Below are 15,988 nucleotides of genomic sequence, written 5' to 3' on the forward strand. Positions count from 1 at the left end.
AGAAAAATTCAGTTCTATTCGCTAATTTGCATGCTATGTGTACAACAAAAATCTAATAAAGATTGGAGGAAAATATTTTAATATGAGCTTTAGCTATTACCTTATTGTGTACTATACACTATATTATTTGATCTAGGGAAACATTGTAAGTTTCTTATGTTCTGTTGTAATGTCATTACCTCGAAAAGAAAAAAAATAGCAAGAGGCTCAATTAAAAAACTAGTTCCAGTAAAATAATATAGGGTTGAAAGAAATTGCCCCCATTCTTGTCCCTGTCCTTCTCCAATATCTTAGAACCGTGTATGCTTCCTAAATTGGTGGCTTTAGAGAGAATTTAAATTCTTTAGGAAGAATTATCTTCCTGGCTTTACAGAGAATTTTAAGCTGCTCACCAGAATTTTAAGCTACACACAACCTTATATGAATTATCATAATCTATGCTATGGCCTGTACAAGACACTGCCTCTCAGAAAAGGAACACAGTCTGACTCCAGGTTTTGAATTCATATTATCGAATCTGTATCTTCTAGGATACAAGATGTAATAACACTTAAACATGAATGTGGTATTTACCTAGTTTTTCCAGTAAGCAGAAAGATAGAGAACAGAAAAAAAAATTGTGAAATAGCAAATATTAATGTCACTTTCTTAGAAAAATCTATCGAAAAAAATCAACATAATATAAAAGAATATTTTAAATGCAAAGCTTCTGCATCTCATTTAGTTCAAAAATTTAACACTATCCAAATGAGTTCAGTTGTATATGTGTCTGATTGAATATTAATAAAACGTGAGAAGTCATCTAATTGATAGTGATAGTTGGTAAAATATCTCTTTTCAATGTTTTCCTCTTGAAATTATTTTAGATTTCAAGATAATTGCAAAAATAGTACAAAGTGTTTTCACATACCTTTCACCTAGCTTCCCCTAGTGTTAACATCTCTTATAAATACAATGATTGGAACCAGGAAATTAACATTCATGTAGACTATTAACTAATCTACAAACTTGATTTGAATTTTGTCAATTGTCTCACTAATGTCCCTTTTCTGGAGCAGGACCCAATCCAGAATCTTACAGTGCGTTTAGTCTTCCTCTCTCCATATTCTCCTCTACACTGTAACAGTACCTCAGTCTTTCTATTTCATGACCTTGACACTTTTGAAAAGTACTGTCCAGTTATTTTATAGAATGCCCCTCCTTTTGAGCTTGCCAGATGTCTCAGCATCTACATAAAAGGCACAGCCCCTAGTCATACCTGATTATTCTGTGGTTGCGTCCTCGACCTGAGCACATTGATCTGCAAGCCATGTAACTTGAATCTATTTTGAAGAAAATGAACTGGATTAATTGATTCTTTGGGGAGATGGGATGCAAAATTGGGAAACTGAGAGATCAAAGTAGTGATAGTAGTGCTTGAGATACAAAGTAACATAGTCACTGGGTATAGCCCGTTCAGGACGTATGCAAGATGAGCAAGCAGAAGTAACCCGTCAGTAGAAGAAGAGAATGAAGGAGATACACAGTGAAGTGGAATTGAGAGAAAGAAACACAGAGATAAAGGACACAGTTTAAAAGATAATCAAAAGGGATCTTTGTGAGGCATCCTGAGGTAGGGTATCCTAGGTTCCTTACAGCTTCCCAGTATTTGGGTTCCATTTCCATGAAGAAATACTGTGGTTGTATTCTTGAAGTTTCCCAGTTGCAGTCTGAAAACTGTTTTTTGTGAGCAAGCATAAAGGAGCTTTGAGTTTTCTCCAATGAAAATAAACCTAGCGAACAAACAAATAAATAAAATTGGAAAGAGCAGGTAAGTAAAAAATACAGTTTGTAGCTATGGCAGAATTCGGGCAGAACTGGATGCCTATTTAATCTTTTGATTCTATTGCAGTTTTACAAAGCTTATATGACTGACTACAAATTAATCTAGACATTTACACAGACTTTTGCAAAGGAGATCACTGTAGGAATACCTAATCACGGAATTTGCTCCATGGTTCCATGGCCTGAAGAAAATCTCAATTCAAACACTTCTAAATACAGCATTAACCTTGCTGATCTCAAGCATTTGTTTTTCCCTGTTGCATAGTATATGTTATTCTTTCATCACTGCGACCTTAATCATCTGTAAATTTGTCAGGTATTGTTGAATAAAGTATTTTAAATAAACCAGGACCCAACAGCTCCAAGCTACGTGCTTGTCTGATTAAGCAAATAGTGTAAATTTTGAAATTCTCTTTCTCATTTGTTAGCTTTATTATAAAAGAAGCAATTGGTTTTTCAAAACTAATTCAAGTCCAAACGGCTCACTTTTCACAGTGAAAGATGGTTGTTAACTTTCTTAACTTTTCATTATCTAAATGTATACTCCACCTTATGATCTTAAGAAGTTCATGTTATGACTTGTCTTCTTACGAATGAAGAAAAACTTGTGGTTTTGTTTTGTTTGTTTGTTTGTTTTTTGTCGTTACTTTTATTTTTACTTTTTTTATTAGTTTCAGGTGCACAAAACAATGTGATAGACATTTACACCCCTCACAAAGTGATAACCCCCTCTCCAATCTACTACCCCTCTGACATCGTATATAGCTGCTACAATTCCATTGACTCCGTTTCCTGTGCTGTACTCCACATCCTGTCACTATATGTAAATATTAAATTATAGTTGAAATTTAGTATTATTCAGCTTCAGCTTCAGGTGTACAGTGCAGTGGTCAGACATCTACACCGTCCATGAAGTGGTCTCCCTAATAAGACAAGTGCCCATCTGACACCCTACAAAAGCTTTACATTATTGATTATATTCCCCAAACTATCTTTGTATCCCCATGGCAATATTGTGGTTACGGATTGTGCTTTCTAATCCCCTCACCTTCTTCCTCATCCCCAGCCCCTCCCATCTAGCAACCATAAGTTTTTTTCTATATCTCTGAGACTGTGTTTGATTAGTTTACCATTTATTCTGTTCTTTAGATTCCACACATAAGTGAGATCATATAGTATTTGTACACATATCTTTATTAATATACACACACTTTTATTTATCTCCATCTGACTTATTTCACTGAGCATAATGTTCTCTAGGTCCATCCATATCGTTGCAAATGGTAAGATTTCATTCTTCTTTATGGGCAAGTAATACTCCATTGTATAAATGTACCACAGTTTCTTAATCCAGTCGTCTACTGATGGGCATTTTGCTGGCAAGGATTTGGAGAAAAGGGGACCCTAGTGCACTGTTGGTGGGATTGCAGATCGGTGCCGCCACTATGGAAATCAGTATAGAGGTATCTCAAAATACTGGAATTGTGGTTTTAAAAAAAAAACAAAACACTTTTATTTATTTTAAATGTGTGTTTTCAGGACCAATCAGCTCCAAGTCAAGTAGTTGTTTCAATCTAGTTGTGGAGGGCGCAGCTCACAGTGGCCCATGTGGGGATTGAAACAGCGACCTTGTTAAGAGCACCTCGCTCTAACCAACTGAGTAACTGGCTGCCCCTGGAATTGTGGGTTTTTTCACTAGCATTCTAGCCTAGACCTTTGCTTGCTACTCAAGAAAAACGTCATCAAGGGGAATACACACAAATACCCGTGCACATACACATGTGCATGCGTACACACACACACACGTATGTCCATATATATATATATATATATATATATTCACACATATGGTGCCAAAAAAAATACACATTTAAAAAAAGGAAAAAACTATTGAAATTGTAATATTCAATATATACAAATAACAAAAGATGAATGCAAGTCACATTTGACTTCTGCAATTACAAGAGGTGCTCAAAATAGTTCCCATCAGCGTCCAGACACTTCTCATTACAGCAAACTACTGCTTGAGCAACATTGACCCAAGTGTCCACTTGTATACATTTTTTTGGTACTCTCTCTCTCTCTCTCTATATATATATATATATATTCACATCTATACAAATAAACATACATATTAATACACATGCATATGTCATGAATGTACACACACCTTTCTTTCATACTTTATTTATTTATTTAGACAGTTAATATTATTTTATATTAATTTCAGCTATACAGCATAATGGTTAGACATTGATATAATTTAAGAAGTGATCCCCCTGACTATTCTACCACGTTTCCTCAAAAATAAGACCTAGCCGGACCATCATCTCTAAAGCGTCTTTTGGAGCAAAAATTAATATAAGACCCGGTATTATATTATTATATTATATTATATTATATTATATTATATTATATTATATTATATTATATTATATTATTATATTCCTGGTCTTATATTATATTAAAATAAGACTGGGTCTTATATTAAATTTTGCTCCCAAAACACATTAAAGCTGATGGTCTGGCTAGGTCTTATTTTCAGGGAAACACGGTAGTACCCACCTGGCACTATACATAGTTATCACCATCATATTGACTATATTCCCTATGGTTTACTTCACATCCCCATGACTGTTTTGTACCTTTCAATTTGTACTTCTTAATCCCTTTCCTTGTTTCACATACTCCCACCTCACCCCACATCTGGCAACCTTCAAAATTTCTCTGTATCTATGAATTCGTTGTTGTTTTGTATGTTTGTGTATTTTGTCCTTTAGATTCCACATATAAGTGAAATCACTTTGCATCTTTCTTTGTCTGAAATACTCCACTTAGCACAATACCCTCTAGGTCCATCCATGCTGCCGCTGATGGTAAGAACCCATTCCCTTCCATGGCCGAGCAATATTCCATTGTATGTAGGTACTGGTTCTTCTTTATCCATTCATCCATTGACAGACACACAGGCTGCTTCCACATCTTCTCTATTGTAAACAATGCTGCAATGATCATGTGGATGCACATGTCCCCTCAAAGTAACATTTGGGTGTCTTTGGATAAGTACCCAGAAGTGGGATTACTGGGTCTTTCTTTGTCTCTGTTATAGCCTTTCTTTTATCTCTATTTTGTCTGGTATAAATATTGCTACCTCAGCTTTTTTTTTCTTTTGTTTTCATTTTCATGAAATAACTTTTCCATTCCTTTACTTTCAGTCTGTGTGTGTCTGTCCATCTGAAGTGAGTCTCTTGTAAGCAGCATATGTAAAAGGGTCTTATTTTCTTATCCATGCAGTTACCATATCTTTTGACTGGGACATTTAATCCATATACATTTAAAGTAATTGTTTATAGATATGTAGTTATTACCATTTTATTATTTATACATGTTTTTTTTTTCTTTTCCTCTTAAAGAAGTCCCTCTAAGATTCCTTGTAATACTGGTTTGGTGGTGATGAACTCCTTTAGCTTTTTCTTATCTGGGAAGATCTTTATCTGTCCTTCAATTCTAAATGACAGTTTTCCTGGATAAAGTAATCTTGGTTGTAGGTCCTTACTTTTCATCACTTTGAATATTTCCTGCCAATCCCTTCTGGCCTGCAAAGTTTCTGTTGAGAAATCAGCTGACAGTCTTGTGGGAGCTCCCTTGTAGGCAACTAGCTGCTTTTCTCTTGCGGCTTTTAAGATTCTCTCTTTGTCTTTAATGTTTGGCATTTTAATTATGATGTGTCTTGGTGTGGACCTTTTGTGTTCACCTTGTTTGGGACCATCTGTTCTTCCTGGTCTTGCATATCTATTTCTTTCACCAGGTTAGGGAAGTTTTCCGTCATTATTTCATCAAATAAGTTTTCAGTTCCTTGCTGTCTCTTCTGGTACCCTTATGATGTGAATGTTTGTACACTTAATGTTGTCCCAGAGAACCCTTAAACTGTCCTTGGTTTTTTTGGGGGAAGGGGGATTTTTTTTTTTCTTTTTGCTATTGTGATTGGGTGTTTTCTGCTAACTCATCTTCTAAATCACTGATTCAGTCCTCTGCTTCATCTAATCTACTATTGATTCCCTCTAATGTATTCTTCATTTCAGTTACCGTATTCTTTATTTCTGACTGGTTCTTTTTAATCTTTTCTATCTTCTCTTTTACGTTTCCTATCTCTTTAAAAGTTCTTCCTGAGGTTATATAACATCCTTATTACCAGTGTTTGGAATTATGTGTCTGGTAGCTTGCTTGTCTCCATTTTGTTTAATTCTTTTTTTCTGTAACTTTGTTTTGTTTTTTTATTTGGGACATGTTTCTTTGTCTCCCCATTTTGGCTGCCTCCCCATTTTTGTTTCTATGTATTAAGTAGGGCTGCTATGCCTCCTGATCTTAGTAGAGTGGCCTTATGTAGTAGGTGTCCTGTGGTACGAAGTGGTGCAGTCTCCTTGGTCATTAGAGCCAGATGCTCCAGGTGTGTCCCTTATCTAGGTTGTGTGTGCTCTCCTTAGTTGCTGTATGCACATCAATGGGAGGACTGACCCATAGGCTGATTTGTTGTGAGGACTAGCAGTGACTACAGTGGAGTAGCTGTGGCGCAAGGACTGATCCTATAGAGCATGGTTCGCTTTAGCAAGGCTCTGGTGCCTGCCCAGTCTGCCCTGTGGGTGTGTTATCCTTGGAGGTGGCTGGGTGATTCTCTGGCTTGGTCTGAAGCTGGCCACCAGATGTGTCATCTGTGAGGTCTCCTTAGACGTGCCCCACTGAAGGCCAAATTTAGCCATAGTCCAGGGCCACTTGGTATGAGCCACAAAGCAATCCAGAGATGGCTACTGCCTGCACTGGAATTGGAGGAACCTTCGGAGGCCAATCTGTGAAACCAGGCCAGCTGCCACTAATGCTGGGCTTGGGGCTGCTCAGCCAGAGGTATGGGGCATGCTGAAGCCAGATGCTGCTTGTTTGGGTTTTATGAACCTTTGAGAGATTTTAGGAAAGTAAGCAGCAGGAACCAAGGCAGGCCATTTATACATAAAAGACACTGGAAGCAGCTTGGGTGTCCCCAGAGTTGTGTGGAGCAGGGTTTCAGAATAACTAGGGTGGTGTAGACAAAAGGTGTTAGCCAGGTTAACGGAGTGTCAGACTTGGTGTCTGTCTGCGTCTGCATGCAGGGAGGGGGAGGGCTCTACAGAGAAGCAGTGGCTCCTGCCAGCTCTTCCCTCCATGTAAAAGCTGTCCCTCCAGCCCTAACTGGGCAGCCAGACAATTTAGTTTCTCCCTGTATGTCTCTGGAGCCTTTTGAGCTGCTGCCTCAGCACTGGAGCTCAGAGTAAGTCCATCAGCGAGTAAGTCCATGGGCAGGCCCTTTATGAGGAGCGCCTGGGAATGTAGCTGCCTTCCTTCTCACTCAGCCACAATCTCCGCTGGTTTTCACATCCAGAAATTATGGGGAATTCTCTCCTTGGCCCTGGAACCCTGGGCTGAGGGGCCTGGTGTGGGGCTGGGTCCCTTCACTCCTCCAGCGGGGCAGGGGGTGGGGGAGACCTCCATAGCTGAGAAATCCCTCCTGCTTTTTAATGGTCACACATGGGTGAAGGACCAGCCTGTTCCACATCTCTGCCCCTCCTACCAGTCTCAACATGGCTTCTGTATATCTGTAGTTATAGGGTTTCAGTTATGGTTGTTCTGTAGTTTAGTTGTAATTGATGTGGTCCTGAGAGGAGATGAACCCAGCATTTACCTACTCCACCATCTTGACTAGAAAAAAATCAACACACACCTTTTTAAATATTGGTTGTAGATTTTTATATCCATCCATCATTTCCTTGCAAATATTTAAAATGAAAACTAATTTAAAAAAATGAAATGAATGATACCTCTTTGTAACAGAAGATTAGAGCTATATGTATCATTTTGTCTCAAAGTGTGAGTTAAGGACCACTTATAGTTTATCTTAAAATACAATTGTTTATGACATACAATTTTGCTTGGGCATGAATTAATAGTTTATTTTGGAAATATGAAACAAGGATGCAAACAAACATAATACATTGATATCTTATGAAAAGATAATCGGATTTCCCCTAAATTCTGATGAATACTTCCTGATGGAAAGGAGGAAGGATAGTAAATAAATGTTCCCAGAACCTTTGGCACTGTTGATCTATAAAGATAAAGAATCGATAATATCTGTATGTCTGGAGGACATTGCTTAGAATTAGTAATGGATTCAAAAAAGAGCCAAAGGTAAGGAATAAGTGAAGGAATAGTTTACATTGTGAAAGATAATTTTAAAAATTTGACCATAAAATGCTTCCATAAAACAATGCCATTAAGAAGTAAGACTAGCATTCATAAAATTAAACATGTCAGGTATATATTATTGAACATGATTATTGTATATATTGTATTCATGAGATGATATTAAACCTATTATAAATATAAACCCATGTATTCAGCTATATTAATAATAAATATCCATAATATTGATTGCTGTCCTCTGTATATTCTTTTACTTAATAGGCACTTTACTCTTTGTAAAAGGCACCCAGTAGATATTTGTCAAATGGTACTTCTTTTTAATAGCCAAATTCTCCAATAGCTGGAAGCATTTGGTGAAAAACATCAGGTAGTTATTCTCCTTAATCTAAATTGTGTTGATAATGCTGTGTTAAACACAGTGTCTAATTTGATGTCTAGATTTGTTAAGATTGCTGGAACCAGAGTACAGGGATTTTGAATCCTGAGCAGTTGTTAGGATAAAATGAGTTAGTATATGGAAATTCATCAGTACTTGGACCATAGTAAATACCCAGTAAAATTTTGCTTTCATTATCAATTTGAAAGAAAGTTTTCTTAAGGTACTCCATAATTTGATGTTATAAGTTTATTAAAATATAACTAACCTAAGAATTATTAAACAAAGTCATAGCCTATACTTTATACTAAAAAAGAATCATTAGAATTTTTTTTCAGTATTTAAGCTGAACTCTGCTGATAGGAGCCATAAAAGAAAACAATGAGAAATTTACCAAATAAAATTTAAAACTTCTATGTGTTAAAAAAAGTTCAATAAAATTAAAATCTAGACAAACTCCTAACATGTAAAACATGTGATAAAGAATTAATATCCTTAATTAATCAGAAACGCTTATGAATTAATATAAATTAATGAGAAATGCACAAAAGAGAAAAATAATTGCCCAAGGATGGACAAATGAAAAATGTTCAAACTAACTAGAAATCCAAGAAAGGAAAATTAGAACAGCTCTGAGCTGCCATTTTAAAATCAATTTGGTTGATTTTTAAAATAATGATATACAGTACTTTCCTGAATATCCAAATTTCAAAAGCTCTAAAAATTGTCTTTTGTAACAGCAAAACACAACCTGATCTGGACATACTGCCAGTTGATATGAAATGGTCCTTATTTATGCTTCTTAATTTGAATCTCATAATTTTGGCTGCATAAATACTAATGTGTTTGATTATAAAGTGCTTCTCAGACTCTGCTTGGAGTGTTATAGAATAGAAGGCATTTGCATAGTGTTAACTTTCTAAAATCAGAAAAACTCTGAATTCCAAAACATATCTGTCCCTAAAAGTTTTGAATGAGGAATCGTGGACCTGTGTTTAATGTGATGATACAGAGAAACAAAGTCACTCTACTATAATTGAAAAATGTTTTAAAATATTAAAAAATAAAAAACAAAGTCACTCTAAAATCCCAGTGAGATAATAAATTGGTTCTCTTTTGTGTATGTGAAGGTGATAATCTGGCTGTATATCAAAAGCCATAAAAGGGTGCATGCGCTTTTAATCCAAAACTCAACCTCTAGGAACTTATGATTATTAAATTACTAGGAAAATAATGAAGGATTTAGGTATTAGTAAGTCCAACACAGATGATATATAACAAGTTAAAACTGGGAAGTCCCAATGTTTAATAATAGGCTTTAGCCTACTACTAGATTACACAGGCTCTAGCCATAGCACAGACTACTGCTATACCGCTTTAAAAGTGGTATTGTGCAGTAACACTCACTCATGTTGCAAGATTCCCTGGATATTTTGTTAAGTAGAAATAGGCTATAAAAATAGTATGCACCATGGGATATAATTTTTAAAATTTTACACACACACACACACACACACACATACACACACACAAATATCTGAAAGATATTCACCAAAATATTAACAGTGGCTGAGATTGAAGATGAGATTGTGATTCTGATGTTTTTTATAATTATACTTTTGCCTACAGTGAACATGTATTACTACTATAATAATAAAACTTTTAAATTTCCTTTAAATATATTATTTAGACATGTCAATATATCTTACTTCGATTTCAAATTCTGTATACATACAATAAATATCTATCAAAAAATATATTCTTTATATTTATAAGCATTAATAATTATAAAGTCTCAGTGTATCATGAAGCAAAGCTTGGTTTCAAACAGGCTGTGTTTGTCAATAGTAGTAGCGTTTATAGTATTGTTGATATTTTAAATGTGTGTGTATTAAAATTAGCCACGGAGAATTGGAAATATGAACCATATTGTCAAAGAAAGTGTTTAAAATTTTGTACTTTATAGAAAATATGCCCAAAAGTATACTAGCAGCATTGAAAATCTGACCCACGTAGAGAAAACAGCCAGCTAACCATCTCAAACAGTGGGATGTCAATTGAGAATTTTGAATGTCTTTGTTTCAGTCATAAGGAAAAATTTGCTATCCTCAGAAATATATTTTGAAAATATGATCTTTATCCTGAAATGCTCCTCTTCACAATACAAATAAGTAAGAAAGCTCTATGCACTTTCAGGAAAGCAGTTTGCCTTCTGTATTCCCTTGAGTGATGCTAACATGATGACGTGCCATCCTACTGCTTGGCATGGGATAAACAGCTGGCTCCAGCAGTACATCTGCAGAGAAGACACCTCTGTGTTTTCACTGCCAATTTCCAAGTCAGTGCTTCTAGTAGTTCCTACAACACGCACCTGAAATCTGGTGTTGACTCTGAATGTTTGATTCCACTTCGGTAGACTATTCTGCAATCCACGAGCAATTAAATTATATTACTTTTTATTAGAAATTGTGATGTCTGTTATTTATTTACTGAAAGAAATAATTTTTTTATTTTTCAGAGCTTCCATATGGCTGGGAAAAAATCGATGATCCCATATATGGCACTTATTATGTTGAGTAAGTCTCTAAGTCTGATATTAACTTTCATTAATACGTTGTGAAACTGTGTTAGTATTTCATTTATTGAACATGTGTGGCTAACACTCCCTTTATTTCCCTTTCATCTTACTTTGAAGTATCTGCAAAGATTCTGGCAGCACTAGCTAGCTGTTTCTTGTCTCTTCCAACTCGTTAATTTGTTCCCTTTTTTTTTTACTCAAGATTCTAAAACACCAATTGGAAAAGTGTGTTTCACATTGTCCTCTAACTGAGTGATAATTAAAGATATCAAAGTAAATGTCCTTCATTTTGCAATCAAAATGTTGGGAGCTGACTGGGGGTACAAACAAAATGTCCTATTAAATCAGATTTCAAAGTCAATTAAGTGGAGCAGCCATACTTTCCAGTTGAAGGATGAAATAAAATTTAGATAATTTTTTCTCTTCTAAGACCCCATTTGAAATCAATAATATTCTTTCTGTAGGTTGGACTTTTATGTTATCTGTTGGAGGTTTCATTGCCATAATGTATGTTTGCATAATTTGAGTTATCCCCTCTATGTACCCTTTTATTCAAAATAAGCCCCTATTAAGGATTAAATAATATATACATTTTTCCTTACAAAAATCAAGTAATTATTTTCAGAAGTTAAATATGTGACTTATTTTTTTCAGAATCTCCTTTTCTGATAGAGAATGTTTTTATTATCTATTGTGTGATGTTGTTTATGTTATTTGGGTGAGTAGCAAAGCCTACATTTCCTTACGGGAAGTATACTTCCCAAGAAATGGAGAGGTTGGAAAACAAAAGATTTTCACATTATTTATTAACATCGAACTCTGTTTTCTCGAATCATATTCTGTTTTACAATAATAATCTAGATGGTCAAGGGTTACACATTGATGGCATTATCGCTAAATTGTGTTTATAACAATATTCAAATAGTTCCTGAGCTTTTACTAGGTGCCAAGCCCTTCGTTGTGATGAGAACGTACCGGTGGATTCAAGACCTGTGTGTTCCCTGCCCTTGAGCATCTCCCTCATGACTACTTACCTTGAACACTTTGACCCACCATTTTCATTTGGAAAAGCCCCAATTTTGACTCTAGAGTCAGTCTTTTCCCGTCAAAGTGAATTTACCTCATTTGCCAAATGCATCTTCTAACATTGTATCTAATGCTTTAATGTCATGTGGGCACTCAACAAATGCAAAAAGTAACGCAAATACATGGGAGTAGCTCTGATTATAAAAATAAGGGAAATCACTTCTAAATAGTTTTAGGGCCTCCTGAGTCCCACTACATTGCTAATCAATTAAAATACACAAATATTTTCATAATAATGTAGCTGCAGTTCCTGGATACCTTTATCAACATTAAATGTTTACAGTAAATGCTAGCTTGTCTTGATTCACTGAATCAGACTGTACTGTGCCAAAGCTTATTACATCTGAAATCCAAGGTAGTTTCGTGTAAGAAAAGAGAACTGAGATATCTGACAAGCCTGATCTTATCTTTCATACACTTCTTCGCAGAATTCAAAGAATAAGAACCTTTTTCTTAAGTCCAGATATTGGCAAACTCCATAAAATGTCAGATAGCAATTTCTTTTGGGGAGGTTGGGGTAGAAGGTATATGGCCTCTGTCATAACTACTCAACTCAGCTGTTGTAGTTTGAAAGTGAGCACAGGTGACATTGAATGAATGGGCACAGCTATGTCTCAATAAAACTTTATTTACAGAAAGCATTCAGCTGGCTGAATTTGACTGTAGAACATAGTTTGCTGACTCCTGCCCTAGTCTAATTCTTCAGATTATTCTCAACTTCTTTCAAGCTGACATCCAATGTAGGAAACAGTATTTAACTCAAACCTTTCTTCTCTGCTCTAATTAGAAGTGAGACACCCACATGTCAGAAAGCAGTGCTTCCTAGTTTCTTGATCACTAAGGTGTTCTTCAAGTAAAGACATGCTGCTGGTTTGTAGTTAATTATTGAATTGGACACTGACTATAATGCTAAAAGAAAAGTGATCTTATTGTCGTTATATTTCAGATGTTTGCCCTTTTATTTGTTTTTGCTTATATATCTCTCTACATTTAAAAAAAAATATATTTCTCTCTACATTTCTCCACTTCATTTTTCATGTATCACTGCCATAATCAGAAAATTATGTATAATTTAGTCATCCCATATTAGTTCAGACTCATGTATTTAATAGTTTTATATTTCCAGTGATATTTGAGGTCATAGATACAGGTGAGACAAAATGGTTGAACTTCCCTCAAGTTGCATTCAGTTCCACTACATATCATGGCTTTTCCCCATTATAATACCATAAGGTATACCAATACTAGTAATTAGGTGTGTGGGTTTGTCGTGCCAAGCAGAAAATTGAGATTAATGATTCAAGCCTAAAGATGATTTTAAGTAGAATTACACATACATACCAATATTTCTTAGAAATGTCTTGTGAAAAAAAATTCATCAAAATAATGAAAATACTTCAATTTATTCTATATAATGTAAACATTACCTGAAGTGAAGGATATTTTCCATCACAAGACAACTTGTTCATTTAAATTGGAATGTGACTATTTACATGGTTTGTTTTAATTTTTGAAAAAATGTGACCCTCATCTCCATGACACTATTATTTTCACAGAGCATATATTGGTTCTGAATAATAGTTTTGTTTGTGGAACCTATGTGAATACATTGTGAACATAGTAGTTATTTATCACTCTCAGTCCGCAGAATATTTTCATTGGAAAAAAGTCACATAATTTCTTATAGTTAATTACACAGAAGATACTATCTAGTTTATGTTGCTGTCTCCACTTTTCAGTGTAGAATCACAAATATAAAATACAATATGCCTGGATTAAGACAGTTCATAATTATAATGATAACAATGCCAACATCTAAAAGAATCATACATTTTAATTTGCAATTTTAATATTTAGTTAATGTAACAAAGCAAGGTGGTTTTTATTATAAATCTGTAATCAAGAAAATGTTGGTCCACTAATTCTGTTAATTATGATGGACAATAGAGCTTCTGTAGAGCTACCATTTTTCATGTATAATTATACACCCATTTATGTAACTGGAGGTGCTGGTTATAAAATACAAAAAAATATTCCACCTCCCCACCTCATGGCAGAAAAGTCTGTACAAGGACCCTGGAAGTCCAGCTCAGCATCAGTCACTGTCTTCAAACAGACCAACAACTGGGAGCAGAAGTTTCCCAGTGGGCTCTCTGCCATCCCAGGCATGTCAGATTGAAATCAGTCTTGTGCGTCTGGCACAGTCGCACAAACACTCATTTTCCTGCCAGCCACAGACAAGCAGATAGGAATTCCAGCAATCAATAGCCGGAAAGTGTTTATACAACTTGAAGCAGAAAAACCTAAATCGAATAGCTTTTGACCACTATTACTTTACCCTACTGTGATATCATTCTGTCCTGTGCAAAGTCACTTTTAAAATAACAGGTTTAGCATATTCCAAAGTCAGAAAAATTATCATCACTACCATTTCGTCAAAATAGTTAACATTTATTGAATGCTTAGCATGTGCCATGAACTGGGCTTGTGGTCAGTGGTCTTTACCACATTTATAGTGATGGTGGGGTACATTGTCTTACGTTTACAGATGAAGAAACTGGCTGAGGAAGTTAAGGCACGTACCCAGTATCACAGAGTATAGATAGGAATGGTTGTGATTTGCACCCAGGCAGTCTGACTGTAGAGCACAGACTCCTCATTCTGCTCAAAATGCCTCCCATACATTTAGTATTCACAATCCATAATGATCCAAACAAGCATCAGACTACTGGAGAAGAATGAGGGGCCGCTAGACAAAGTCCTGTCTCGGGCTCCCCTCTAGCGTAGTGTCACAGCAGGATGTCCCACAGTGGGTGGTCATGCTGTACACAATCCTGGGACACTAGCTTCTGAACCAGCATTCTGAGCCACCCGCTCCATTGACCCAACAGCATGGCCACCGAGGCCAAGACTTGCAAGACTGAGAGGAGTCCGCCTTGCGTGGACCTTCCTAGGGAAGTTGGCGCTGCTCTGGGGCAGGACAGCAGCCACACGGCTCTGTATTTCATAGAACAATGGGCCCTGCTCAGCGTCTTCCCTTACTTCGTCTGCAGGCAGGGCAGACGGACTAAGTGTGTGCTCTATGCAGCAGCAAAGAAGTTGGCCCAATTGGTCCTGACAGACACCAAATCCATGATAGTACAGCACTTAGCAACATGTTAAGAAGTCTTATGTGACTAACCAGAGATGTAACTGTCACTGCTCATAAAGAAAGGGAAATTTTTTTAATGAAAAAAGTGCAAAATGTTGAGTTGAACAGCTGTGACTTTTGTACAAATGTGTTTTTTTTTTCCCCTTCCTCTTTTGTGAAATTATGTCTGCTGGGTACATTTTGGTTTCAATGGCAGCTACACAATTTGCTTAACTAGCTAGTTCAGAAGACACAATTTCCTGGAACAGCTTTCATGCAAAGCTGCTTCCTCTGGCACAGACCGAGAAGCAAACCGTGTAAAGCTAGAATGATAGTGAAGAATGACAGATGTGATTTTCATGTAAAAGTTTTACAGGTTTTTCAAGTGATGTCACACATCTGCTACTATAAAACGTTATTTGTGTGCAATTCCAGATAGTAAGGAAAACACTGCAAAATATCTTCACTGTAACCTTAAGTGTAATAGGAAAATCACACTCATTTCACGGTTAATTGTGAGTATTTGTCATGATGTAGCAAGTTGGAAAGTAGTGAGAGATGATTTTAACTCAGTATCATATCTTATGAATGTTTCTCTCCTCATGCCTTTGAGTAGTTTTCTAAATTTTCCAAGAGAAAACTTTTTAGCTTTATAATTTGTTAAAAGTCAGCATGAATGTAAAACTTTTCCAATTAGAAATAAACACAAAGGAGATAGCCTTTTAAAATCTTGCTGGTTCTTAGAGAATTTTTTCCTATACTG

The 15,988-nt window shown here is 35.8% G+C and overlaps 1 protein-coding gene across 4 annotated transcripts in view; it reads left to right on the forward strand.

Moving 5' to 3' along the window:
* MAGI2 (membrane associated guanylate kinase, WW and PDZ domain containing 2) overlaps positions 1-15,988 on the forward strand; it is a 1,312,199-nt gene that overhangs the window by 994,003 nt on the left and 302,208 nt on the right. For all 4 annotated transcript variants that reach the window (XM_033088532.1, XM_033088533.1, XM_033088534.1 and 1 more), the window contains exon 7: positions 10,950-11,007. In XM_033088532.1, coding sequence (XP_032944423.1) covers positions 10,950-11,007 — 58 coding nt within the window. The remainder of the gene's footprint in view (positions 1-10,949; positions 11,008-15,988) is intronic.

The sequence above is a fragment of the Rhinolophus ferrumequinum genome, chromosome 20 (genome assembly GCF_004115265.2).
Source record: "Rhinolophus ferrumequinum isolate MPI-CBG mRhiFer1 chromosome 20, mRhiFer1_v1.p, whole genome shotgun sequence".
NCBI classification, from domain to species: Eukaryota; Metazoa; Chordata; class Mammalia; order Chiroptera; family Rhinolophidae; genus Rhinolophus; species Rhinolophus ferrumequinum.